This window comes from Acomys russatus, chromosome 7 (assembly GCF_903995435.1).
Source record: "Acomys russatus chromosome 7, mAcoRus1.1, whole genome shotgun sequence".
In the NCBI taxonomy this organism is placed as follows: domain Eukaryota; kingdom Metazoa; phylum Chordata; class Mammalia; order Rodentia; family Muridae; genus Acomys; species Acomys russatus.
The window spans coordinates 5,834,828-5,861,647 of NC_067143.1; the positions used below are offsets into that span (position 1 = coordinate 5,834,828).

The following is a 26,820-nucleotide window of genomic DNA, read 5'->3' on the forward strand; positions in this document are numbered from 1 at the left end:
TGAATTGCAGCACAGAGTAAGGGTATGACTGAGGATTCCCAAGGTGGAGGTGGATGGACAGACAGGCTGTTAGGAGTCCTGGGAACAGCAGGAATGGGGCAAAGGGACTGGCTGCTCTAGTTTTCAGTAGTCAGGAATATGGGGTGAGAAACTGCTGGGTGGGAGGTCTCACGTGCTCGAGATAGAGATATTAGGGTATGTGGAAGGTTCTGGGAATGGGAACACAGGAAAAGGCTGTTTCAGGTCCTAGAAGTCGGAAGTGTAGGTGGAGGGCTATTGGAGGTCTCAGGACCCTGGGTATTGGGAATACAGGATAAGGCTGGTGAGGGGTGATAGGCCTGCTAGTCCTCAGAGTGGAGGTGTGAGGTAGTGGCGTTAGGGACCCTAGGGCATGGGACACTAGGGGGGGAGGGAGCTGTAAAGCTAGAGTCTCTGGCGAACACAGCTACTCCATGGCATAGAAGACTATGGTGAGCTCAGGACTACCTGAGGTGTTCCCTGACTTGTGTCACTTCCTGTAACATGCATGAGCCTTGCTCAGGTTTCAGCTCTGTCCCTGGAAGACACATTGTCTCAGGCTGGGGTCTGGTCTGGGAAGCCTCGGAAACCAGCCCGCTCAGGATGAGAGTTAAGAATAGGGGCCTCCCTTCCAAGGGCGTGGGAGCGGAAGTGCTGAGACCCGGGGGGTTGGGGGGGGACGCTGCCTGAAGAGAACCACCTAGTCTTCGAGGGCCGAGGATCACCGTTCGCCACTGAAAAGTAGACTGCTCCGTCCTCCTGCTCGCCTCTCCTGCTTCCGGGAGCCACCTATAGCCTCCTTTTGGGTCCTATCTTTCCCGCCTTTTCTGTTCTCTCCAGATGATTGGCTACAACCAAGTCCCGCCCCTTTCTGTTCCACCTACCCGAGCTGAGTAGAGAAGGGGCGTGGCCACGGCAGACGTTGGGCGGGTCGCCGTTGGCCAGGCACGAGCGGGGGCCCAGGCCCAGCCTGCCGCGCCCATCCCGCCCCTTCTCTTTGATATAGCGGACCGAGCGACCTTTCTTTGGCGCGTGCGCGTCATCGTGAGAAAACACACACACACACACACACACACACACACACACACACACACACACACACACACACACACACACCCACACCCCACACACCCCCCCCCCCACACACAAAACCAGACAAGCGGCGAAGCATGCGCAGTCAATCGAGATAGAAGCCTTTTTAAAAAATGGTTTCAAAGGCACAGAGTTTGCGCGTGCGCGTTACGGCTTACTGAAGCCAATCCTCTGGGCCGGAGACCTCGTCCTGCACATGCGCAGAATGCTCAATGACAGGCGCGCGTTGGCTAAGGTGAGGGAAGGGTGGGGGATTGCATGGCCCAGGGAGGACGGCCGAGCACCTGCTATTACTTTTCTTAGTTTTTCAACACTCCTGAGATTCACCTCGCTGTCTAAGCTCCGCAGAAACCATCTATACTGCTACAATGCCCCTGGGCCTACAAGATACTCTAAACTACGACCTCTGACCCTAGTGTGGAACCCACCTAAATGTGCAGTGTAGAAGGGAACAGCTAAGAAGGATTAGAGGGAGGGAGACTAGCTAGGGACTGTCCCCGAAGGGAGGGGGGTGTGGAGGTACTACCTCCTACTGACCTTTGACACCCCTCTTCATTTGCTTATGTTTAGGCTCTGGGAAAAGGGGCTGGTCATGTTGCACGTAACCTGGGGGTCCAAGGTCCGAGTATGGTCCCTGGTGCCCGCTCTCCTTGGGACTTCCCGGGCTCTGTCATCCCTGGCGAACAGGATGGGGGTGTACCGCAAGATGTGGAACCCCAAGGAACCCCGAGACTGGGCCCAGCAGTACCGCGAGCGCTTCATTCCATTCTCCAAGGAGCAGCTGCTCCGCCTCCTGATACAGGTACTGCCCATCAGCGGTATAAGAGCCTGGGGACTACAATTTCCGGCCGACCTCGGGACAACAGCCATATACCTCCTATTGAGGACTGCTCTAGCGCCTCCTGGGAGTTGTAGTTCCTGGTCTCTTCAGCTTTTTTTTTTTTTTTCTTTTTCTTTTTCTTTTTTTTTTTTTCTTTTTTTTTGGTTGGTTGGTTGGTTTGGTTTTGGTTTGACTTTTTTGGGTTTTTTTGTTTTTCGAGACAAAGCTTCTCTGTGTAGCCTTGGCTGCCCTGGACTCGCTTTGTAGACCAGGCTGGCCTTGAACTCACAGCAATCCGCCTACCTCTGCCTCCAGAGTGCTGGGATTAAAGGCGTGTGCCACCACGCCCAGCCGACATTCTTGGTAGGTACAAGAAAGTTGGAAAGCAGGGTCAAGAAAGAGCTCCAAGATGAGATCTCTAGTGAACTCCGGACTGTGACTTTTTTTTGGGACCTTGAACAGGCATTCTGGTCTGAGACATGAGTTTTCCCCCTGAGATAGCTATAACTATCATACTCATTACTTTCCACTATGTAATAAAATTGTACCTGCAGGGCAGTCATTTTCACACTTTGAGCTCTCATTCTGTGGCACCGTGCTATACTGCATGTTGTCATTTTTAGGACTGTCAGAACACCCCACTAAGAAAGAGGTTACCATCATCCCATTTTACAGGTGAAAAACAGAGTGACCCACCAGACGCTACAGGTATCGAGTGACCCATGCTTGCTTGATTCTAAGAATGGGTCCCTTACCTCACCCCTGATCTGTTCCAGACCTTGGGCTCTCAACCGACCATTACTGTCAGACTCACCACCGTTGAAGATCATTCATTAATATAACAGTTGTTTTCTAAGTTTTTTTTTTTTTAAAAAAGATTTATTTATTATGTATACAGTATGCATCAGATCACAGTATAGATGGTTGTGAGCCACCATGTGGTTGCTGGGAATTGAACTCAGGACCTCCGGAAGAGCAGTCAGTGCTCTTAACCGCTGAGCCATCTCTCCAGTACCCATAACAGTTGTTTATTGAACACCTGCTGTGTATGCACAAGTTCTGTGGTAGACTTTATATACATGTGCCTACATGTGAGCACAAACAGTCCCATCAGAAGTTTCCCCTAGTTAGGCTGGAGGATAGCTTAGCAGTGGGTAAGAGAATTTGTTACTCTTGCAGAGGCCCCAGGATGTTTCCAGCACCCACATGGTAGCTCCCAACCAACCATAGCTCTAGTTCCAGGGGATCCAGTGCCCTCTTTTGAGTCCTGCTAGCACTAGGCACATGTGGGGCACATACATGCAGTCAACACACACATATGCAGTAAATAAATAAAAGTATCTCATGAGTCAGATGGGCCCATCATGACCCTCAGAAATGGCTTCACTGAGCTTCAGTTTGCCCCTTTGAAAAACTGCAGTTCTGGGGGGCAGGAGAGGTGGCTCAGAGGTTAAGAGCACTGACTGCTTTTCCAGAGGTCCTGAGTTCAATTCCCAGCAACCACATGGTGGCTCACAACCATGTATAATGTGATCTAAAGTGCATTATATACATAATAAATAAATCTTAAAAAAAAAAAAAGAAAGAAAGAAAGAAAAACTGCAGTTCTGGGCTGGAGAGATGGCTCAGAGGTTAAGAGCGCCGTCTGTTCTTCCAGAGGTCCTGAGTTCAATTCCCAGCAACCACATGGTGGCTCACAACCATCTATAATGAGATCTGGTGCCCTCTTCTGGCATGCGGGCCAGAAAAAAAAAATCTACTTCTATTAGCCTTGTCCCTTCTCTGGGGGATGATGTTCGGCCAAGAAAGAACACCTGCCACACGGCACCCATTCTGTGACTGTGCAGATGGCCGCAGAGCAGGTGCCCGGCCTCTGGCTCCTGAAGCCTTCCGCTCTCCCTGTGCTGAGCGGGCTCCTACAATTGCCTAAATCATCCCTTAAATACACACTAAAGCCCAGAATTCCCACCCTGTGGGTGGACTGCCGTGAAAGGGCTCCTCTGGAGGAAGAGGAGAGAGGCCTAACTGGGTTTTCTTTCTGGGTACCAGGAGTTCCACTCCAGCCCAGCAGAGAGAGCGGCTTTGGAGGCCTTCTCAGCCCACGCGGACTTCTGTACCATGTTTCACTACCATCGTCTCCTGGCCAGGCTGCAGGTGAGGACAGCCGTCCAGTCTTGTCATGCATGTTTGCTCATTGTCTGTTTAGTGTATAGTGACTGACGCCCGCTTGGAGCCTGGCTCTCTTTTAAGTTCTGAGGACTCTGCCATGATCAGGACACAGGTGGCCGTGCCCTCACGGAGCTGGCATTTCAGCTGAGGAGACAGGATAGAAAGTGAATGTGAGCTATGATGTCGGTTGAGGGCTCTTCATGGAGAAGGGACTGGGATGCCCTGGAACTCACAGAGACCCAGCCACCCGCTTCTTCCTGCTCTGCTAGGACTGGAGGTGTGCTGGTCTGTGGCAGTGTGTGCCTGGAGGAAGTCAGTTATTTGAGCACTTGTTGGACAGGAGAGGGTGACTAGAAGACGCGGGTCTGTAGTGAAAGAGCAGCTTTGGAAGAGTCAGGGTGACACTGAGGCTGTCAAGGGAACTAGTGGAGTTTCAGGCAGTGACTCTGTGACAGAGATGCCGTCGCTTGGGTGTTTCACACAGTAGCGTTTACCCTCAAGAACCTCAGGCTCGCAGTCTGAGCTCAGAGTGTCCGCGATCTGGGGTCTAGTGAGGGTTGCTCCCTCATTCAGCCCCCTCTCTGCACACGTGGGGAGCTTGAACAAGAGCTCTGTGGTTTCTTAGAAGGATTTGGATGCCCAGGAGGGCTCTCTCCTCCCCCACGTCTAACCTGCTAATATCACATCTTGGCATGGAGGCTGACCTTGACTCTAGCCTGCCCAGGGATCAGACAGAAACCGAGTGGTCCAGGCCCAGCTGCAGGTTACAGTGACAGTGGAGATGGCCGCAGATAGTTAGGGCTGCAGACCAACCCGATGCTCTTAAGGAGGATAGCCCTAGATTAGGGTTTCTTCACATCAGCTGGTGAGGGAATGAACTTTCATGAAATGTATAAAGTTGGGACTCCACAGACTGCTGAGTTGACCCCACCCCCCACCCTCTGGCTGCCCTCCCTGGCTGGCCTGGAACAGTAACAACAGCTCTTCAGAGCCCAGTGTGTGTTCTGTGACCACCAGCAGCCCTCTCTGCAGCTGCAGCCGCCAGCCCCAGTTGTGCAGACAGAAAGCCAGGCTCGGGGAGGGCCTGGGAACGTTCAAGGACACAGGACACAGGGGTCACAAGTGCAGGCTCACCAGGCCTCCTCACCTGCCTCCGTGTTCCGTCATGGGGTATAGGTGGCTTCTAGAGGTAGAATTCTTGGTTTTGATAAAACTATTTTACTATATAAAATTTATTCTCCCTCTCTCCCTTTGAGACAAGGGCTCACTTTGTAGCCCTGGCTGGACACATAGACCAGGCTGGCCTTGAGCGCCTAGAGATCTGCCTGCCTGCCTGCTTCTGCCTCCGGAGTGCTGTCATTAAGGGCATGTACCACCATGCCTGGCCCTGCTATGTAAAGTTTAAAATCCATAGAGATGCAGAAAGAATGTGAGCACACCTCTGTTGGTGGGCAGACTTTCTGGGCATGTGCTAGATGGAGTGTCTTACTTAGGCTGGTGCTGTGCACTTTCCCATCCACACCCCCACCCCCAAACCAAAAAAGCCAGTGAGGAGGGTTCTCCTCAGGGGAACAGGATCTGTGGTCAGTGTGAACAGGTGCCCTCTGGTGGCCTCTTACTAGAGAGTGGGATAAAGGCATATTCCGAAGCCCTGCAAGCATAGGCCCAGTCGTTGGTCCTGTGCCCTAGCCTAGTCCCTGGTGACTCAATAAGAAAATTTTATTATGAACTCACTAACAGCGCGTACCTCACTTACAACCCAACTAACCCAAACAATAGGAAAAGGAGATTAAAGAACACAATAATGAAACCTTGAGGATATCAGTTCCGTAGTCAGCAGGATCTCAGCAAACCCGCAATTCCACCAAGGTTGCTTCTGGAACCGGGAACAGCAGCTGAGGCCCAGAGCCTCAGCGGGAGCCCAAAGCCTTGAAGCCTTTCCTGGAGCGGTTCTCTCTAGGAGCCTGGAAGTGTTGATGAACAGCCAAAACAATCCCAAGTCCTCTCTCTCCTCCTGTTTTGGGCTCGTGTGTGTGTGTGTGTGTGTGTGTGTGTGTGTGTGTGTGTGTGTGTGTGTGTGTGTGTGTGTGTGTGTCCTGGCATTATCCAAGCTCCCCAACGAAGTGGTTCGACTTCTAAGGGGATAAGCATCCAGCTCTGTCACTAGTCTGTTCCCAATACCACACTTGGGATCAACACAAAAAACATGTTTATCTCCTCTTCAAATCCCCAGGACACAGGAAGAGGGGTTGGTGAGAGGGACCCTTGCAGGTGGAGAAGCTGCTGCCCTTGGGTTCTGTGTCACCAGCTGTGTTCTCACATGAGGTCCAGACATGGTTAGAGCTTGGGTCCACTTTGAATATAGTGCCCCCAGGACAGGTTTATGCTGGGACATGGGCCAATAAGAAGAGTCCAGGGCAACCCTGGCTCTGGCCTGTTCACTGAGGCAGGGGAGGTGGTGGTGAGCAGCATTTGGGCCCCACTGGGGGAGCCTGAAACTGCATGGAGAACTGTGCCAGTTCTGGACTGCATAAACCTAGGACTCGGGTGGGAGGCCCCAGGACATGGTGACTAGCAGCCAGCCATTGTCCTTCAATCTCTAGCCGTGAGCCTTCACTGAGCCTTGAGGTCAGGCTTGCAGCTGCTCCCAGGGGGCTGAGTGTGACTTGTGGGGCCAGGCAAGAGTTAGAGCCACTGGTGAGTGGAAAGCGGCTGGCGGTCTGCGTAGATAGGGACGCTGCTGTGGCTCTGCACAGAGGTCAGTGCCCATATTCTGAAAAGGTGTCTCCTGCGATTGGGCAAGACCCACTGTTGCAGCAACTGACCTCATGTGGTTTTTAAGTTTCAATTGCAGGAGCTAGGTCTGCTGTTCACTCCTATAAGCCTGGCACCGGGGGGTGGAGGAGCAGAGGTTCAGGGTCAGACCTGGCCTCATAAACCTACCTCAAGAGCCCCAAAGAGAACCAGTGGCTCAGTTTATAAGGGTGCTTGCCGCCAAGCCTGGTGGCCTGATCTCTGGAACCCACATGGTAGAAGGAGTGAGATGACTCAGTAGCGTAGAGCATGTGCTGCTGTCCCCGAGGACCTTTAGGTTCCCAGCACTCAAATCACGTGGCTCAGAACCACCGGTAGCTACAGCACCTGGGATCCAATACCCGCCTCTGGCCCTCGCAGTAAGCAGCACTCATGCGCACATACCCCTACACAGACACACATGCACAGTTAAAAATAAAAATCAATCTTTAAAAAAATCTTGCAATACAATGAAACATGCTGTTTGTGCCTCAGAAGCTCCTGAGTGGGTGTTGAGATGATTCAGCAGGAAAAAGTCCTCGCCATGCAGGCCTGCCGGCCTCAGTTCCAGCCCCAGGACCCATGGACAGGTGGGGAGAGAGAATCAGCTCCACAAAGCTGTCCTCTGACCACTGCATGTGTGATGTGATGCATGCGTGTCCCTCCGTCATATACAAACACACTAATATTACACAGAAGTTTCGTAGGCCCTTGCAGGCGTGTGATCCTGCTTCCCACGGGTAATGGGAATCTCGTCAGGGCTTTGTTTATCTATTGGTTGAGGGATGGTCTTAACTTGTAGCCCAGGCTGGTCCAGATCTGCAGGTGCACAATCCTCCTGTCTCCCAAGCACAAACAGGCGTTATAAGTAGTTGGCAGATCTGGTGTGGCCATACCTCAGTTTTTATATCTGTAAGTAAGGATCACAGTGGTCCCATTCTCATACTGGGAATCTGCCTCTAACTTGCTTCAAGCATAACAAGAAAAATATGTAGGATTTTCACTCTTTCCATCGTTGTTGTGATCTCATGGCGTGGTGCAGAGAATGTGCTGGCTGCAAGGCCCATGGGACCTGAGAGTATCAGCAAGGTCTTGAGTCCATCCCAGTGGGGAAGCCATATGGTACCTAATGTCCTTTTCTGACTTCTGTGGGCACCAGGTGGGCATGTGGTATGCCTACATACATACATACATACATACATACATACATACATACATGCAAAACACTCATATACATAAAGCAAAACAAACTTAAAAAAATTAAACAAGCAAGTAAAAACAAACGGGAAGCTGATGGTGGTTTGCTCTGCGATGCTCATGGGAACAGTGAACTGAGAAAAGCATCCATGTATGCTGGGGCAGCAGCCCCGTGAGAGTGGGAAGCAGGGAGCAGAGTGAGCAGGAAGAGGGAGGAGAGAGAGAAAGCGGAGCATGGGGAGTGGGAGCACTAGGCCGTGCACCGTGTCTGGGGAGCACTAGGCCGTGCACCGCGTCTGGGGAGCACCAGGCCATGCGCCATGTCTGGGTGTCTAGTTTGAAGCTCTCTGAGGAGAACCTGGCTGGTGGCGATGCAGAAAGGACACAGCCCCCTCCCCCCAGCTTCAGTCCTAGCCATGCAATCTCCCAAGGTCACTCTGGGCATCTGTGGCTACAGTCTGTGACCGACTTTGCTGGAGTCCTGCCCTGGTCTCAGCATCTCCCTGCTCACTGGCGTTGGATGTTTAGCCTTTTCCTCTGTTCGCCTTTGCTCAGGCTGTTCCATATGGAATGCCTTCCACTGTCTTGTGGTACCTACTTAGAGGCTGTTCTGATACCCCGAGACCTTGTGCCTCTCAGTGGTAGGCTGGGCTCCATTACAAATTACACATCGTACTGGGACCAGATAGGCTGGAAGCTGGGACTCTCCCTGCTCCTCCCCTCCCTGCCAGAGCCTTGGGGATGGTTGTCAGTACAGAAGTAAGGGGGGGGGGGCGCTAAGGCAGCTTTTGAGGGGTTCTTAAGGGCCTGAAAGGAGTCAGACTTCATTCCAAATTCAGTGGAAAGCTTTGGGAATGCTTTGTGGGGTAGTTTTTAAGTGGGGAGAGTCAAGCAGGTAAACAGAAGCCCCAAGGCCACCGCCCTCAGGTGGGAGTGAAGGTGGCATCAGGAGAGAAGGGGGCAGGAGGGGTTTCAGGCTGTAAACTCAGGAGCTGACTATGGGGTGCTGATGGACTGTCTTGGAAGAAAAGGACTGGAGGGGACTGGGGGGTGACAGGCTGACATGAGAAGCCATCAGACACCGGAACCAGGTAGGACATCTTGGGGAGCAGGTTCGGGGAGGAAATGAAGGACGGTTACTTAGAGGAGTGTTGGAGCCTCAGTGACTTGAAGCACAGGCTTGGCATGTTGATGTGACATCGTGGGCGTGGGCAGTGTGCAGGCTCACGTCCACACAGGTCCTACACAAAGGCTAGAGGCAGAGTACTGTGGGGCCCTGGGACACCCAGTTCCTTCCATGTTGCTGTCCCTCTGTTGCTTGTGGAGTCTGTGGGGTCTGTTTTACCTTTTTTTTTTTTTTTTTTTTTTTTGCCATCCTAGGACCCAGGATCCTCCACATGCAGCTGCTCTATGTGCTGAGCCATGCCCCAAGCCCTCAGCAGGGAGTGCAGGCAAAGCTGTCCTGCTGAGCGCCATCGGGGCTTCACTCACTCACTCACTCACTCACTCACTCACTCACTCACTCACTCACTCATTTTTGAGAAAGGATGTTGCTAAGTCTCAGAAGGTGGCTTTGAACTTTTAGTCTTGTTTCTTCCTCTTCTTCCTCCTCCTCCTCTGCTTCTTCTCCTTCTTTTTTGGTTTTTCGAGACAGGGTTTCTCTGTGTAGCCCTGGCTGCCCTCAACTCACTTTGTAGACCAGGCTCGCCTCAAATTCATGAAGGTCTGCCTGCCTCTGCCTCCTGAGTGCTGGTGTAAGACTCTGATTGGGAGGGTCTATTCTGGGAAGTGGCACTTCTGCCACTGAGGCTGCCCTCCTGCCCCTGAGGTCAGCCCAGCTGCCCCTCCTCCACGGCCCACTCCTGTGGGGTCAGGGGCAGCCTCTTCAGCCCCATGAAATTCAGTGGCTCTTCCCTCTGTTTCACCCCTGCTCCATCCTTTAAAGTTCCCCTTCCATGACTTAGTCTGAGCCTCTCAAAGCCGTGAGTCCATCTTTCCCCAGGGGAGGCGCCATCACTAGCCAATGCCCTACCAACTGTCCCGGCACCACCAGAGGAGTTGGAGTTGCTGTTTCCACCCAGAACTGGAGGGCCAGATGTGGTCTCCAGAGGCCCAGCTGGGGAGGGCCAGTCAACGACCGTCCACCAACGCAGGATGCCTCGTACAGAACCTCTGACTGAGTGACCCACTGGACAGAGGGAGAAAGAAGGAGGTGGGCCAGCCAGGTCCTCAGAAGATGGAGAAGGGCCCAACACTGCCAGGGGCCCACCCACCCTGCAGGTCTCAAGGTCATGTGGTGGTGGTCTTTCCACACCAGGGCTCAATGGGGCCAAGACAGGTAGAGAGAGTGAATCTGAGGCCACCTCGTCTTTGAAGTGCTGCAGGGAGAGCTCAGCAAAACTGACTGAAAAGGTAGCCTCTGCTCCAGGCTCTGCATATTGCGGGTGGGGGACTGGGTAGAGGCCAGAACAGTGGCAAGATCCCGGGCAGCAGCCCTCGCACGGGACTCACAGAACTCTTTCCAGCTTGAGGGAGGGGTGGTGAAGGATCCAGAAGAAGGAGATCTGCTGTCCCCGTATCCTGGAGAACCTTTTCCTCTGAACTTCCTTCCAGTTTCTGCCCCTGGAAGAGAACAGGGGAGAAATGGCCTAATCCAAGAGGGGGAGCAGTTATAAGTTCCTTCCAGATGACAATGTAAGGAACCTGGTCCAGGTGTCCAATGGACCCAATTTCAAACACAAGAGTTTTTGACAGCCATGGTGGTATTTAAATCAAACGTCCCTGCAGCTGGCCAGCCAACTCCAAATTTGGAGGAACAGAAAGTTATCATTTTGTCTTTTTTTAACAACCAGAGACATGTTGTGGGCTCTAGTCCTACCTTCAGTCTAATGGTCAAGAACTATAGTCAAAGGAGTAGACTCTGTCTGTCCCGTATTCAGATAAAAGTTCAAAAAGATCATCAGTCTTAGTTCACAAGCAAACACATAGATACAGACAAAGACCAGAGCAGCTCACCACTGCCACTGATGAGGAAGAAACCAAACAAGTGGGCGGAGGCCTGGATATCCATCAGACACAAGGCGCCCATGCACTGTGTGGGGAGGAAGTGTCTCAATTCTCTCTGCGAGATAGGCAGCGTCCTCCAGACTCCTTTCAGCAGCTGTCTCAGCTACGCTGGTGGGGACCTGAACCCCGACTTCAGGCTGAGGGACTGTGACCCTCACAGGTGTTCACAAACAAACCAAAAAGCAGAACAGATCATCAGCCAACACAGAATTAAAGAGAGTAAGACAACACAGAGACAGACCGAGGTACCTGATAGATGCTTGAGCGATCCTCTCCGATCCGGGTCCTCTCTTCTCAAACAGTACTTCGATTCCCGGCCATTGCTCCAAAATGTAAGACTCTGATCGGGAGAGTCTATTCCGGGAATCGACCGAATGAGAGGCAGAGGCCATTCGATGCAAATGCAAGAAGAAGTTTATTGGTCTAATGTGATGGGATCCACCTGCACCCGAGGGAGAGGCGACTCCGAGTAACAAAAGCACTGAGTTTTTATACTTTTTCTTTTTTTTTTTCTTTTTTTTTTTTTTTGTTTTTCGAGACAGGGTTTCTCTGTGTAGCCTTGGCCATCCTGGACTCACTTTGTAGACCAGGCTGGCCTCGAACTCACAGCGATCCGCCTGCCTCTGCCTCCCGAGTGCTGGGATTAAAGGCATGCGCCACCACGCCCGGCTATCGAGTTTTTATACTTTTTCAAGGGCAGATTTGTAACAATCCTATTGGCTACTTAACATGACTTTTAATTCTATTGGGTGGTTCTAAAACTGCCTCAGCCCGGAGGTAACTGTCTTGGGGTGGTGGTGAGTGGGGTAAGTGCCTGTGTGTGCAAGCTAAAGCTGTCAGCTCTGCAGGGTGGAATTCCTCAGCGCCTGTCCTCTTTCTGACCCTGCTTCAAAACAGAGTCAGGTTGGATCTCTCACTGGGATTAAAGGCGCGCACTGCCACACCAGGCTGTTGTTTCTGCTTCTTTAGAAGATGGGCAGACAGACCTGTGCCACCAGGTCCAGAGCCCTTTATCTTCTGTGTTGTTGTTCCTTCTTTTCTCTATCTTCTTATATGGGGAGGTTAGTTAGGTATATCTACGGGAGGGGACAAAGGGGAGACCTGGGAAAAGACATTCAGTTTCTTCACTGTCCTGGAGGTAGGGGCATACCACAGAGGCAGGCACAGTATGGTGGGAGCTCTACTGGGGTTCCTGAGACAGGTGTTGTATATGGCTTGTTTTATTTAATAGAAAGGGGGAGATGAAGGAGAGATAAACATGTTTTTTGTTTAGATCCCAAGTGTGGGTTGAGGAACAGACTCGTGAGAGAACAGGTGATGTTTATCCCCTTAGGAGTTGAACCACCTTGTGGGAGAGATTGGTTGTTACCAGCTGAAAAACATCCTTGAACAAATTCTGAGAGGGGATGTAAGGGGTGGCGTCTTTGGAGACTTGGGATTGTTTGGCTGTTCATTGCTCCACTTTGAGACGCTCCTAGAGAGAACCACTTGAGGGAAGGGTTCGGGGCTCCAGGCTCCGGCTGAGGCTCTGGGTTCCGGTTGCTTCAGGTTCTGGCAGAAGAAATCCTGCTGACTATGCCAGGAGAATCGTTCCTAGGAACTGATACCCAGAAGGTTTCAGTCATGTGTCCTTTAATCTCCTTTTCCGTTTGTTTAGGTTAGTCGGGTTATAAGTGAGATACGCTCAGTTAATAATTGTTAAGAAAATTGAGCCTACAGACAGGCATGTGAGAAGCAGAAGCTCAGGACTTCACAGGATGAGACCTTCTGCAGGCTTGGAGCCGTGGGCGGTGTATGGTGTGGCCTCTGGTGCTCTGGCACGTGGCCCTGGGATGAAGCCTCAGAGGAAATGGTCCCCTGTGAGGAGGGGCTGGAGACATGCAGGCAGCTTTTGACTGATCACTGTGGACAGCTCAGACATGCTTCTGACTGGGCTTTTGCTGCTGCTGGGCGGACCATGTCTTCAACAGTTGGAAAGGTTTTGCTTTGACAGGGTCTCACTTAGCCCAGGCTGGTATTGAACTTGTGATGTTCCTGTTTTAACCTCCCGAGAGCTGGGATGACTGTGTGCCGCCATGCCCAGTCAACACTTTATCCCCCAGCCCTCCTCTTTCTTTTTTCTTTAAAATGATTTATTTATCATATATACATAGTGTTCTGCCTGCATGCACACCAGAAGAGGGCGCCAGATCTCATTATAGATAGTTGCGAGCCACCATGTAGTTGCTGGGAATTGAACTCTGGCTCAATTTCCTTACCAATTGTACTTTATTATCAACTTATTAAACGAGCGCACCTCCCTTATAACCCACTAGCCTAGATAAGAGGAAAAGGAGATTAAAGAAAACAAGAAGGAAACCTTCTGGGTATCAGTTCCTAGGAATGATTCTCCTGGCGTAGTCAGCAGGATTTCAACAGACCAGCAATTCAAGTTGCTGCTAGAACCTGGAACAGCAGCTGGAACCTGGAGCCACAGCCGCAGCCGCAGCCCGGAGCCCGGAGCCCGGAGCCCGGAGCCCCGGAGCCTTCCCTGGAGCGGTTCTCTCTAGGAGCATCTCAAAGTGGAGTGATGAACAGCCAAACAATACCAAGACCCCCAAAGCCCCTGCCTCCAGTCTGTTCAAGGATGTTTTCCAGCTGGCAGCAATCAAGCTCCCGCACAAGGTGGTTCTTAGTCTAGTAGGTTAACAGCACCTGTTCTCTCACACGACCCCGCACTCGGGATCACGACAAAAGCAAGTTTATCTCCTCTTCACGGGACCTTTGCAAGAGAGCAGCCAGTGCTCTTGGTTTTTGTTTTTGTTTTTTCGAGAAGGGTTTCTCTGTGTAGCCTTGGCTGTCCTGGACTCACTTTGTAGACCAGGCTGGCCTCGAACTCACAGCGATCCTCCTGCCTCTGCCTCCTGAGTGCTGGGAATAAAGGTGTGCGCCACCACGCCCGGCTGCAGCCAGTGCTCTTAACCTCTGAGCCATCTCTCCAGCCCCCCCCCCCCGCCCCCAAGTGTTCCCTAGCGTAAGTGCAGGAGGCCCACTGCTCTAGTCTACAGGGGGTTTTAAAGCATTCCTGCCTCAACAGGCCAGGCAGGGTCTGAGGCTTGCAGCACAAGTAGGAATGCAAATTTAGAGGGGTTGTCACCTCCGCTCAGTCCCTGCATGAAACCTTTATCCTAGTACCCTATCTCAGGCTGCTGGACGGTCAGTCTCCACCAGGCTGCCTGGTCCCCTGCACTGTCTTTGCAGGGGAGGCCCCTGCTCAGCAAAGACCCCAGAAGGGAGCTGAAGGTGCAGTTGAGGTTGTCTACATGAGGTTTTGATTCTTTTTTTTTTTTTTAGTTATTATTTTAATTTTCTGTGCATTGGTGTTTTGCCTATACTTATATCTGTGTGAGGTTGTTGGGAGCTGCCATGTGGGTGCTGGGAATTGAACCCAGGTCCTTCAGAAGAGCAACCAATGTTCTTAACCCCTGAGCCATTTCTCTAGCCCTGATTTTTTCATTTTGAAACAGGGTCTTACTATGTTTGCCCTGGTTAACCTGGATATTTTTATGTAGACCAGGCTGGACTCTAACTCACAGAGAGCTGCCTCATCCAGCTACAGTGGTTTTTGTTTGTTTTGGGGTTTTTTTGTTTGTTTTTTGTTTTTTTCCCCAGCTACAGTGTTTTAAGGTGTGGATGGCGGGCCAGCACAGGGTAGCATAGAGGGGAGAGTAGGGGAAGACTGAGCTCTGGGCTTTCCTCATTCTCTGGGGCCCACAGCCGCCTGTTGTGACCTCCCTGTTTTTCCTATTGTCCCTCCTCAGGCCTTGTATGACCCCATCAACCCTGACAGGGAGACGCTGGACCAGCCGTCCCTTACTGACCCCCAGCGCCTGTCCAGTGAGAAGGACGTGCTCCAGGCTCTGCAGCCCCTGCTGGCCCAGGCCAACTTCTCTGCGCTCTCTGAAGATACCCTGGCCTATGCACTTGTTGTCCATCACCCTCAGGATGAGGTCCAGGTACCTGTCCCCAGAGGAGCCATATTTGCTGGTCTAGAGGAACACGCCCATCCCCAGCCATTTTGGTGTCCCTTGTCAGGAGAGGGTCATCAGATGAGGATCTCAGGGCCAGGTCCACCAGGTACAGTGCTTGTCACCACCTGACAGGATCTTGTGATAAACAACATAAAACTCATTTGCATGGGGCTGGAGAGATGGCCCCATGGTTCAGAACACTGGCTGCCGTTGCAGAGGACTCTGTCTGTTCCCAGCACCCACGGGGCCACTTACAGCGAGTGGTTTGTAATTCCAGTTCCAGGAGATCCATCCCCCCTTTCTGTCTTTTACTAGGCATATACATAACACACGTATATTAAGAAGTGTACACATAAAATCTTCTCTAAAAATCCAGAGGCTGGAATCCAAGCACTAGGAAGTAGAGGCAGGTGGATCTCTGTGAGCTCGAGGCCAGCCTGGTCTACAGAGCAAGTTCCAGGCCAGTCAGGGTACGTAGTGAGACCATTTTTTTCAATATCCCCTGAAAAAATTTTTGTCCCTAAAAAAACCCACCAAAAAATAACAAAAACGCATCTCTATCCTCTCTTCCTTAAAGTCAACAAAATTGTGAGGAAATACTAGACTCTTCCAGGTTCACATCTTAGTGAACTTTAAGATGTATTTTTTCTTTTTAAAAAATGGATTTATTTATTTATTTATTTATTAATTACATATACAGTGTTCTGCCTGCATGTACACCTGCAGGCCAGAAGAGGGCACCAGATCACATAATAAATGGTTTGAGCCACCATGTGGTTGCTGGGAATTGAACTCAGGACCTCTGGAAGAGCAGCCGGTGCTCTTAACCTCTGAGCCATCTCTCCAGCCCCAAGATGTATTTTTTTCTAGACACATTCTGTCATAGTTTGCGATGTGACTTGCTAGTGGTGGTGAGACATGTTTAAGTGACTATGCCTTGTCTTTGTAGTTGCTTCATAAATGGAGACTCTTAAAACCAATGCTACCTTAGGGTCTAACAAGATTCCTGGGTGCAGGCCCAACCTAGAGGCTGTGGTGCTGTGCAGTGTCCACCATGACTAACCATGCGTGCCTGCCTACCTGCACTGCATGATCAGCAACAAAAGGCAGCGTTCGTTTTTCTGGCTCGGATGCACATCCTGGCGCCCTGACTGTAACACCAGGCTCATGCTCAGCTACCTCTGCTTCCTTTTCCTCTTGGCAGGTGACAATAAATTTGGATCAGTATATCTACATGCAGTTCTGGGCTCTGGGCCAGAGAATTGGGCCGATGCCCCACATGTCCAGTGTGGGCTCCAAGCGTGGCTTCTTCAGAAAGTTGCCCCCTGTGGAGAGGTGAGCAGGCCCTTGTCCCCCAGGTACGGCAAGAGGGAGCACCGAGTGAGCTGGGACGGCCTGACAGGTCAGGGTTTGGGTTTCGTGGCTTTGGCCCCTGGCAGAAGTCCAGAAGTGAGAGGCATGAATTGTCCAAATGCAGCCTGTTCTTCCCAAGAGAAAGTAAGAGCTGCTATTCCCACAGAAAGAGAAGGGAGAGGTCAGTCGCCTCCATTTCCCATACGAGGAAAGTTGAGACTCAGGGAGGGAAAGCCACATCCAGAAGGAGTAGCACAGCCATGCTTCCGCTGAATGGCTGCAGGTCCATTAATAGGAACATGTAACACGTGACTTACTTCCAGCGCCTGGCGATTCAGTAGCTTCCTACAAGCCATGCAGCAGGGAGATGTGGCGTTTTAGGTGTGTTCAGTCAGAGTTCTTTAAAGGAACAACACACACACACACATATGTATGTGCATATAGATGTATATAATACATATATGCCTAATGGATGTATTAGACTGGCTTTCAGCCCGTGGTCAGGGTAGTCTAATGGTTGCCTCACAATGGAAAGAGTAAGAATCCAGTTGTTGTTGGGTCCTGGAGGTTTCTGGAGAGCTGCTGATCAGAACCCTGAAGTCAGTTTTAATACGGGAGGAGGAACGCCTCAGCAGCAGGAGAACGTTACCAGTGAGCATGAGAGAAGCAGGCAAAGGGGCAAAAGCTCCCTTCTTACTTACTTTGAGACGTGGTCTTCCTTATATTGCTCTGGCTGTCCTGCGACTTGCTCTGTAGACCAGGCTGGCCTTAGACTCACAAAGATCCATCTGCCTCGGCCTCCTGAGTGCTAGAATCAGGCCTTTTATATGGGCTATCACTAGAAAGTGGACTGCCAAGTTTTAGGGTGAGTTTTCTCACCTCAAAAATCCAGTCAAGAAAATTCCTCACAGGTGTGCCCAGAAGCTTGGGTTTTAGTGGGTTCCGGATGTGGTCACGGTGACAACTGAGAGCAGCCATCCCAAGGTGGGAGGGCTCTGGTCTTCCTGTGCCCACATCCTCCTTTCTGGTCCCCAGGAGATATTTCAAGCGCGTGGTGTTGGCAGCCAGGACAAAACGGGGGCACCTGGTTCTGAAGAGCTTCAAGGATACCCCACTGGAGGGCTTAGAGCAGCTGCTGCCGGAGCTGAAAGTGCGCACGCCCTTGCTGCAGCGTGCCATGCTCAACCTGATGCTGGTGTTCTCGGGAGTTGTGTTCTTCGTCAATGTGGGCATGGTGGTACTGTCTGACCTCAAGGTGGCCACCTCCCTGCTGCTACTGCTCTTTGCTGCCTTCATGGGCCTGAGGGCCTCCAAGGTGAGCATCCTTGGCCCAGCCAGGTCCCCTGTACTTGAGTTCTTCCGGGCATTGGTCCTCAGTATGACGTCTTTACATCTTCCTTACTTCATTTATCAGCACCCTCACTAGAGTACCACATTGTGCCTCAGTTTCCTCATCTGCAAAGGGGAATCCTGGTGGAGCACTGGCGTTGTTAAGAACACAGCAAACTGTGTAGCAGCATTTACTACTTTGTGGGTTCCTGTTTCTCCTCCCCAGCTTAGCCCCCTAACACTAGCTAGGAGAGAAAAAAGGATAGAGAGAGAAGGGGCGACGTTATCGTTAGACTGTTATCTGCTGTTGAAGATGTTGAGTTCCTTGGGGCAAGTGTGATCTTCACCAACAGGACATCTAATTTCTTGTCCTTGTTTCTTTGCACACAACTACTTGACAGCAACCAACAGCATCCGACCACCCACAGCAACCCTGCCTCTCCAGGCCCTAGCATTTTTATACCCTCTGAAAAGTCCCCAGAATTCCAAACATCACACACTCACAGAAACTATCTGCAGCTGCCAAAGCCACACCCCTGCTGGAGCACAGGGAAAACCACAGTCACCTGCTGTGAAGCAGCCCCCACATCCCGGGATTAAAACAAAAACATATTTCCATAACATTTCTATGTTTTAAAAAACAAACAAACAAAATTCTTGCTACATCTGACTCTACTACTGTTCTGTGTCTTAAGCAAGTTGCCTAACTTCTCTGTGCCCCAACTCCTACACTGCCAATGCAAGTGATGACAAGACCTTCTGCAGAGAGTGGTCAGGGCTGAAGTAAATCAAAGTGAGCCTGGCCACAGCACAGGCAGTACCATGTGAGGTCACAGTGATGGTGGTTACTACAGTGGGACTCTGCTCCCTAAGTCTCCTTCCTGGAGGGCGTTTATGATCACCAAGAGGGCCAGCTCCCACCCCAAAAAGGCCAAGTTTAGAACTCAGGGTCTAGGCCAGGAAGTTGTCTATTTAATAAGCTCCCTCTCTGAGCTGTACATGGTGTTCAGGGCCTCCTCAGTGCTGCTCAGCAGGGCAGGCGGGGCTGCCACCGTTTGTGTTCTCTTCGCCACTGCATGCCCTGTCGGCTGAGATGGCTGGGAAGGGTGGCCTTTCTTAGTTCTGTGCTTGCACTCCCCCAGGAGTGTGGCCTGCCGGGAGCTGTGATGTGTCCTATCAGTCACTTGCCAGCTCATTAGCTCTCAAGCTGCCTTCAGCAGTCATGACAGGCGTGCTCTCAGGAGAACTTGTGATAAATCCTACAAGTACTGGCCAGGCCGTACTGGCCACAAGGGAGACTGGATACCCAGGGCCAGCACAAGGGGTGGGTGCAGTAGAGTTTTAAACAAGGCGCAGGGTGGCCAGGGTGGCCCATGCCTGCACAGCATTCTGGGCCTTCTCCTCAGGGTAGCAGGGAGCCACAGGTTAAAAGCAGAGAGGAGCTGTCACAGGCACAGACTGAGAGCCGGGAGTCTAGAGGATGCTCCTGTATTCTGAGGGGACACTGTCCAAGGTGAGCCCTCTTCTCACTCTTGGTGGTCTTAGGGGGCTGCAAAGTCCTACTGCAGTGGAGAGGTCCAGCTTAACCAGTTCTGATGGTTTGATGAACTATTTCTTCATACCGTGGCGCTGCACAGCCCTGACCTCCCACCAGGCCAGCCTCCAGCCATCCTCCTCCCTAAGTATTCATTCCTTCTGTGCTACAGTGTCTTTGGGGCTGCGGTACCACAGCCTTCCCCCCCAACTCCTGGTCTTTTCCTGTCTCTCAATGTGTAGAGCCGCATGCTCTCCACCTGGTTTCTCTGCTCTTGGCTTGGAGCAGGATGCTGAGGCACACCCCCACCTTGAGTCTGTGGGGCCAGCTGGGCCTAGAGCAGTGGTTCTCACTGGCTGCTGAATGACCCAACCCCCGTATCTGCTCTCTGTTGAGGCACGGCCTTGGTGCCTGCCTTGTTCGCAGCCTCCAGGTGGCTTCTGGAGCTTATGCCCAGCTCCACCCAGGGCAGACCCCACCCTGCCTTCTCATAGCTCCGTGGGGTCCCTGCTCAGCTTGCCATGTGGTTGCTCACAATCCTTCACCACCACGACACCACCCTCCTCCTGCTCTGTGTGTGTTTGTGGTACCTAAGCTCCTCTCCTGCTTCCTCAGACTCCACCCACATGTCCATGCACGGGGCCCCACCCCACTGCAGTCCTCATCCTTGCCCAGAGGCTGTGAGTTCCCTGAGACCCTGGTGGATCGCTTGGGCCGGGATGGGTCTGTGGACACCCTACCATAGCCTGCCTTTTCTGTGCAGAGGCAGGCCAGGAGGCTGTGGAGATGGAGCCTGGGAATGTGGGCCCTTACTAGGGGGTGGAGGCTTATGGACTGAGATGGGGTGTGAGGACGCATCCACTCTGGACAGCCTTGAGAATGTGGCATCTTTTAAAGATTTATTACTTATTTATTATCATGTATACAGTGCTCTGCCTGCATGTACACCTGCAGGCCAGAAGAGGGCATCAGATCACATTATATAGATGGTTTTTGAGCCACCGTGTGGTTGCTGGGAATTGAACTCAGGACCTCTGGAGGAGCAGTCAGTGCCCTTAACCTCTGAGCCATCTCTCCAGCCCTGAGGCAGTGTTTCTTAAGAGCAGACTGTGGGGTGCTGCTCATTTGAAGACCCAAGATCTGAGGGAATGGGGTAGGGGGCACTTGGGCGTTAGCAGTGTTTACTGTGTGGGCTGCACTAGAGATGGGGTTGGGAGGCTATGAGCAAGGGGCGGGGAGATGAAGCCAGGGAGCAGGCTAGGGACAGACAGGCTGGCTGGAGAGATCAGGATGATGGTAGGGTGTGGCCTGTGACCCACAGAAGGTAGGGCTAGCAGAACGGGGAGTGGGTATTTGTGGAGTGTGTTTGCACACTCTGCCCTGCCGCTTGGCAGCTGAAGACAGGAGACCCAGCTGTTCCATGCAGGATGGTGCCTGGCAATGGATTCCTACCTCTGGCAACTGGCTCCAAGGCAGGGATAGAGTGCATGGTGTGGGCTCTAGAGAAGAAGGTCCAGCCATAGCCATCGGTGAGCTCCCCAGCTGTGATGTTCAGCTGCATTCTTGGCATCACAGGGTGAGCATAGCAGCTCTGTCCTTACGCTGTCCATTGTGTATACTGTACTGACTTCCTGGGCTCCTGCAGCATCAACCTTGTATACAGACGGCATTGCTCTAGGCCACTCCCACTCAAGGGCCTGAGGGTGGCAGAGGCAACGCAGCCGCACAGGGCTACCTTGAGCTCATCTATCCTGGCTAAGAGTGGGTCTGCAGTGTGGAGAGGGCCGGGCTTATCCAGTGCCCTTTACCTGTATTTTTCTTTACAGGGTAGTAGCTTAAACTGTTCCTTTTCAACTATGTAAAGGTTCAAATAGATATAGAAATAGGGTCGCCTGCACCCAGTGTCTAGTTTCCAACAATCTGATTGCATCACAACCCCCCCCCCCCCCCCCGTCTCTCTGTACTAGGTCACTATGAAGCAAATCTTAGACATGTCACCTGGGAATACTTGACAAGGATGCTCTGGGGCTAAAACTCATGTTTTAAATCTTTGCACAAACCCATTAACATGTGGCCAGAGAGCAAAGTAGTGGATCACTGGCAGAGGGAGTACTCCTCAGTCTAACCCCAGCTCCAACCCAGAGCTGAGCTCAGGAAGCCAGGCTGCCTGGGCACTCTGCTTGAGTGGTCCTGCACCAGTGGTTCTGAGCCTGCATCTTCACAGGTGTTCGGGCAGCGCCGCAGTGCCCAGGCGCTGGAGCTGGCACACATGCTGTACTATCGAAGCACATCCAATAACTCCGAACTGCTCAGTGCCCTGGCACTCCGCGCACAGGAGGAGCATATCAAGGAAGCCCTACTGGCTCACAGCTTCCTAGCCCGCCGGCCAGGGGGCCCCCAAGACCCACCTGAAGGTAAGCCCTCCCTGCCTGCTAGGCCCTTCCTGCTATTCCCCATGACAATCTGCTGCCTCCCTGGCCCTCCTTTCTGACCCCAGACCCTTCCTGCTGTCCCCCAGGTCTTCCCTGCCACCCCTAGGTCCTCCCTTCTATCCTCCAGACCCTTCCTTCTGTCCCTCCCCAGGCCCTCCCTGCTGTCCCCCCCAGGGCCCTCCCTGCTGCCCCCCCAGGGCCCTCCCTACTTTCCCCCCCCCAGGCCCTCCCTGCTGTCCCCCCAGGGCCCTCCCTGCTGTTCCTTAGGCCCAGATTTCCTCTAGCTCCAGCTTGGACACAGTCTTTCCCTACAGAGGCCTCCAGGTGGCTGCAGTCTGAAGTGGAAAGCTGGCTTCTGGCCCAGTCAGGCTGTGATGTGACCTTCAATGGACCTCGGGCCCTGGCCCATCTGCAAGCCCTGACCCCCAGTTTCGGGTTGTTCCCACCACCCGATTTGCCACAACTGGACCCACTGGTCCTAGGCACTGCAGAGGCCCCGCAGGCTGTGTTGGGCAGTAGCTACCCCTCCTCTTGACCACTCACTACCAGGCCCCGTACTGGCAGGGTGTCAACCTCCTCCTCCACCACGGCAAGCTGTCAATCGCGGCAACTGCATCGCCTTCCAGGACTCTGGGTTGTTGACAGGCCATGATTTCTGCTAGGCCATTAGTTTTGCAATGCTATAGACTTCAGAGTAGCCAATCAGGGCTGCTGGCAGTTGCTAGGCACCTAACTGAGGCTAGCCAATCAAAGCCGTGTATTTCAGCTTGTTATTTTATTTCTTAGTCCCGCCCCTGGCGGGAGCCTTACCCAAACCAGTGGAGGGGGCGGGGTTTGGGGAAGCGTAACACAGCTGCTAGACTGCAGCTGCCAGCATTTGCCACATTGAGTCCCGCCAGGCTGTGAAAGCTGCATCCGGAGGCTCTGCTTCAACATCTGTTTAGCTTACACCGGAACTGCCTGCCACATGCACCTGGGCGGGGCCCACTGCAACCAGCGAGCCGTTTGGCCCTGGCACACAGCAGTGACAGACACTGGGCACCTCAGCCACTGGCAGCCAATCAAAATTCCTGGAGGGAGCTCCTCTGAATCCATGTGAGAAGAGCCATCTGTTCTGAGGCTGATCTGTTCTGGTTGAAGGCACTGGGAACTTCCTGCCCCAAAGACCTGCAGGATTCCACCCCAAGCTCACTCCAGCTCAGGCCCCTAGGCCTGCTCTGCCGTGCTGTAGAGACCACTTCAGTCAGGGTTTCCCCACCTGTGCAATATTTATCATTTTACCCCCCTCCAAAGGAATAAATCATGTTCAATAAATCTGATGGGCGTGGCTGCAGATGAAAGGGGGTGGTCAGAATCCTGGAAAGAGGGTGTGGCTGGGTCCTGAAGTAGACACTGCAAGAGCCTGGCTCTCAACCAGGAAGACAGGGTACAGGAGAGCACCCTGCCAGAAGTAGGTGCCTGTGAAACCCAGCTGGTACCCGCTGCCTGAAAGTAGAGAGTGCCATCTTGGCTGTAGAGGTGGCCTTTGATGGTGGGGGAAGGGTTAGGGTCTGGAAAGGAGAGGAGACAGGGTTGCAGCAGGAAACAGCTCTGCCAGTGGTTGGGTCAGAGAAGGCATGGAAGGAACCATCGACTCAGAATGGAAGGCAGCCTGGGCTCCTGAGAGAGATGCTGACAGCCTGGAGCAGGTAGAGGGAACCGAGCTCTGTTGAGGTCTTCAGGGAGGGAAGGCATGCACCCTGAGCTTACCAAGGCAGGGTGCCCTGGGGAAGCTGGCTCCAGCCAGTGTGCCAGGGCAGAGCCTGGGAGTTGAGCTTTGGATGAGACTGTTGTTCAGGGAGCGGGGAGGGAGCTGAGGCAGGCTCTTGGTTAAGCGGATTTATTTTCTAGGGGACACACAGTGCTCATTCCCGCTTCCGCAGGTGGATGTAGACAATGCCGCTGACCAGGGCTAGTGGGAAAGCCACCCAGGCCAGGGCGAAGCAGTAACCAAAGCTGCCCCCGCGTGGGTGCTTCGCCAGGATCTCCTCAGCGTGGATGGCATAGATCAGTGCCCCAGAGAACACGGCTGCACCTACGGAACCACGAACACAGCAGCGTGGGGCTGGGCGCACAGGCAGCCAGCTGTGCAGAGCAGCTGTAAGCCCGTTGTTCCACCTCTGGTCCCTAACTGCTCATGTGTGAAATAACCACCCATGCAATCTTTCTGAGTTTTTTATAAGCCAAACATGCAGGCATGAGTAAGTAAAATGAGGAGCAGGGGTGGGGTGGGGGTACTCTCTGGGAACCCAGGAAGATGTTTCCAAAACCACCATGATTAACTCAGCCTTTTGCAACCTAGAGCCAAAAACTTAAAAACTAAATAAGAGCAGTACTTTCAGATCTCATTGACCTCTTCATGCCCTCCTTACCCCTTCAAACATCAACTTATTTGACATTAAAAAAAAAAAAAATGGAACATGACCTGATGGCTCAGCCCTACACTTAAAGTTACTCAGGATGCAGAGGCCAGAGGACAGAAGTCTCAAGGCCATCTAGGACGATTAGCGAGACCCTATTTCCAACTAAAAAATAAAAATAAAAAGAGGGTTGAGAGCACATGCCTAGAACCCACGAGCGTGGTGGAGCTGGCCACATGCCTCAGAGATGAGAGTTTGGCTAACATGCCAGAGGCCCTGTGGTACAGCCCCAATACTGGGCGAAGAGAGAAAATTAGCTCCCTGAGCCAGTGCGCAGGAAACAGCAGTTGGCTGCTGTGCCTCAGAATACTCCTGTTGTAGATTCTGTTAGCTGCCTCCATGCCTGGAGCCCAAGTCATCTGCCAACACCCACTTCCCCAGCGCTGGCTCACTGAAGCCCGTGGGGTCACAGGCTGTCCCCGGGAAGGGAGAAGGCTGGGGACCTTGAAGATGGTTTACTTCCTGAGCCTTGAGGACCGACTTACTGGTGCAAAGCTGACAGAGGCCGGTGGCGTAGAAGAGGCCGCCTCTTCTCATGGTGTAGAGTTGGAACATGAAGAGGATGAAGGACAGGCAGCAGAGGATGAGGGACAGCACCATAAGCACCTGCACTGCCTTCAACCAGCCTGCAGGGGGAGACACCCGGGACGTCACCGCCGCCGGCCCCTTGCGGTCCCCACTGGCTGTGCTCTACCCACTCCGGGTTCAGCCAGGCAAGCTTCAGGGTGGGTGGGTGGGTGTGTTACCAGGGTTACCAGGCAAACACCTTCCCGGGGAGCTACATCCCCACCCTCACTTGCTATCGCTTAGAATTTTGGAGGGAGACAACTCCATCTACAGAGCTCTGGCCTTCCCCTATACTTCCCCAGCTCCTTACAACCTTGAAAAGTCTTCTTAGAATTTAGGGCGCTCTTTCCCCAGGCCTTAAGCTGCAGCACGTGGCCTCCACCCTTTCTGGATCCATCACAACAGAAGCAGTGGCTTTTCCACCCCGACAGGCTGCCTATGCCAGCCAGCCCCAGATGCTCAGGGCTTCGCCTAGATTCCCAGCCCAAGTCCTCGGCTGTTGAGGCCTTCTATGCCTTACCCTCCCCCCCCCGCCCCTCCCTTCCCCGGCTATATGCTCACCATTCTCACTGACGTTCCTGCAGGCCCATGTTTGGGTGGTGGTGTTCCACGTGCAGTCATACCACAGGTTCAGGGACTCCTTCTCTGGGAGGGTCCACCAGGACTGGGGGGTGGGAGGGCAGACGAGGGAGGGTGAGGAGAGAAGGAGAAAAGATGTCAGGGAGAGTGGGGATGGGGGCACCTGGAAGGTGTGGACTGATGGGTCAAAAGGGTGGGTCAAGACACTAGGGGAAGGGACTGGCCCAAAAGGAGAGGTAGGGAGGTGGAGGCAGAGGTAGGGAGGTAGAGGGGGGGCAGGTGGAGGCAGAGGGGGGAGGTGGGGGCAGAGGGGGGAGCTGAGGCCAGAGGGGGGAGCTGGGGGCAGAGGGGGGAGCTAGAGGCAGAGGAGGGAGATAGGGGCAGGGGGGAGCTGGGAGCAGAGGGGGGAGCTGGGAGCAGAGGGGGGAGTTGGGGACAGAGGGGGGAGCTGGAGGCAGAGGGGGAGGTGGGGACAGAGGGGGAAGGTGGGGGCAGAGAGGGGAGGGGAGGGCAGAGGGGGAGGTGGAGGCAGAGGGGGCAACTGGAGGCAGAGAGGGAGGTGGAGGCAGAGGTAGGGAGGTGGGGGCAGAGGGGGGAGGTGGAGGCAGAAGGGGGAGGTGGAGCAGAGGGGGGAGGTGAGGGCAGAGGCGGGAGCTGGAGGCTCACGGATGTGCTGTAGTGATGGTTCACAGTGAGCTGGAAGCTTACCTTGTCCAAAGTGGCCACAAAAAGCAAGACGAGAATGAGGATGTGAAGGGCAGAGACCGCCAGCAGGAGGACTGACATGGCTGCCAGTGCCTAGCTCAGAGCAGGGGAGGCAAGCCTGAGACGGGTGGGACAAAGGGTGGGGCGCTCAGTCCTGGGGGAAGAGGGCTGAGGTCTGGCTTTCTAAGTCAGAGAGGAAGGTTAGGGAGGCCTCTAGCATCTGAGGGCAGGTGGCTTGGGAAGTCTCCTGGGCGTGAGCAGTTCCCCCTGGGGAGTAGAAGATAAGGCCAGGACGGTGCTGGTGCACCCTCAGTGCCCTGTCCCCAAGCTCTGTGGGTCACACCGTATGAAAGTTTAAATTGACAACCCTTTCCAAGCCCTCAGGAGCAGGAATCGCCCCCAGGACAGGCATCCTTGACTCACTCGCTCTCTCCTTCTGGGGTGAGTCATGGGTGACTCATCCCTGCCCCTCACACCCCCCACTCCCAGCCCAGGGGAAATGCCAGCCCCTGGCTGATCCTCTGTGGTCCTCGCCCCACCCCACTGCAAACCCAAGGCTCTGGACGTTAGGGGAGATGGATGAGAAACGGGGAGGAGGAGGTCTGAGTGGATAGACCACCACCTACCAACCACCCTTCACAGAGAGCTCAGGCAGCCCTGGGAGCCCTCCTGTACCCCTTAATCTCAGGCGAGAATG

The 26,820-nt window shown here is 53.2% G+C and overlaps 2 protein-coding genes across 3 annotated transcripts; one reads left to right on the forward strand and one right to left on the reverse strand.

Annotated features, from left to right (window-relative positions):
* The first annotated feature begins 1,180 nt into the window (after window positions 1–1,180).
* Window positions 1,181–22,587, forward strand: Tmem143 (transmembrane protein 143). 2 transcript variants are annotated; one of them, XM_051148558.1, is made up of 8 exons: window positions 1,181–1,345; window positions 1,681–1,912; window positions 3,980–4,084; window positions 14,956–15,150; window positions 16,370–16,500; window positions 17,554–17,833; window positions 21,606–21,795; window positions 22,115–22,294. In XM_051148558.1, the coding sequence occupies exons 1-8, from the start codon at window positions 1,323–1,325 to the stop codon at window positions 22,150–22,152; spliced, it is 1,194 nt and encodes a 397-aa protein (XP_051004515.1). In that variant the 5' UTR covers window positions 1,181–1,322; the 3' UTR covers window positions 22,153–22,294. The 2 variants fall into 2 exon arrangements, with proteins under 2 accessions (XP_051004515.1, XP_051004514.1); XM_051148557.1 differs by having other exon boundaries at window positions 1,182–1,345; window positions 22,128–22,587.
* A 1,076-nt stretch (window positions 22,588–23,663) lies between these two features.
* Window positions 23,664–26,385, reverse strand: Emp3 (epithelial membrane protein 3). The gene is made up of 4 exons (XM_051148560.1): window positions 26,127–26,385; window positions 25,401–25,503; window positions 24,758–24,898; window positions 23,664–23,887 (listed from the first exon to the last, which is right to left on the reverse strand). Exons 1-4 carry the CDS (start codon window positions 26,202–26,204, stop codon window positions 23,718–23,720), a joined length of 492 nt encoding a protein of 163 aa, XP_051004517.1. The 5' UTR covers window positions 26,205–26,385; the 3' UTR covers window positions 23,664–23,717.
* Window positions 26,386–26,820: the final 435 nt, after the last annotated feature.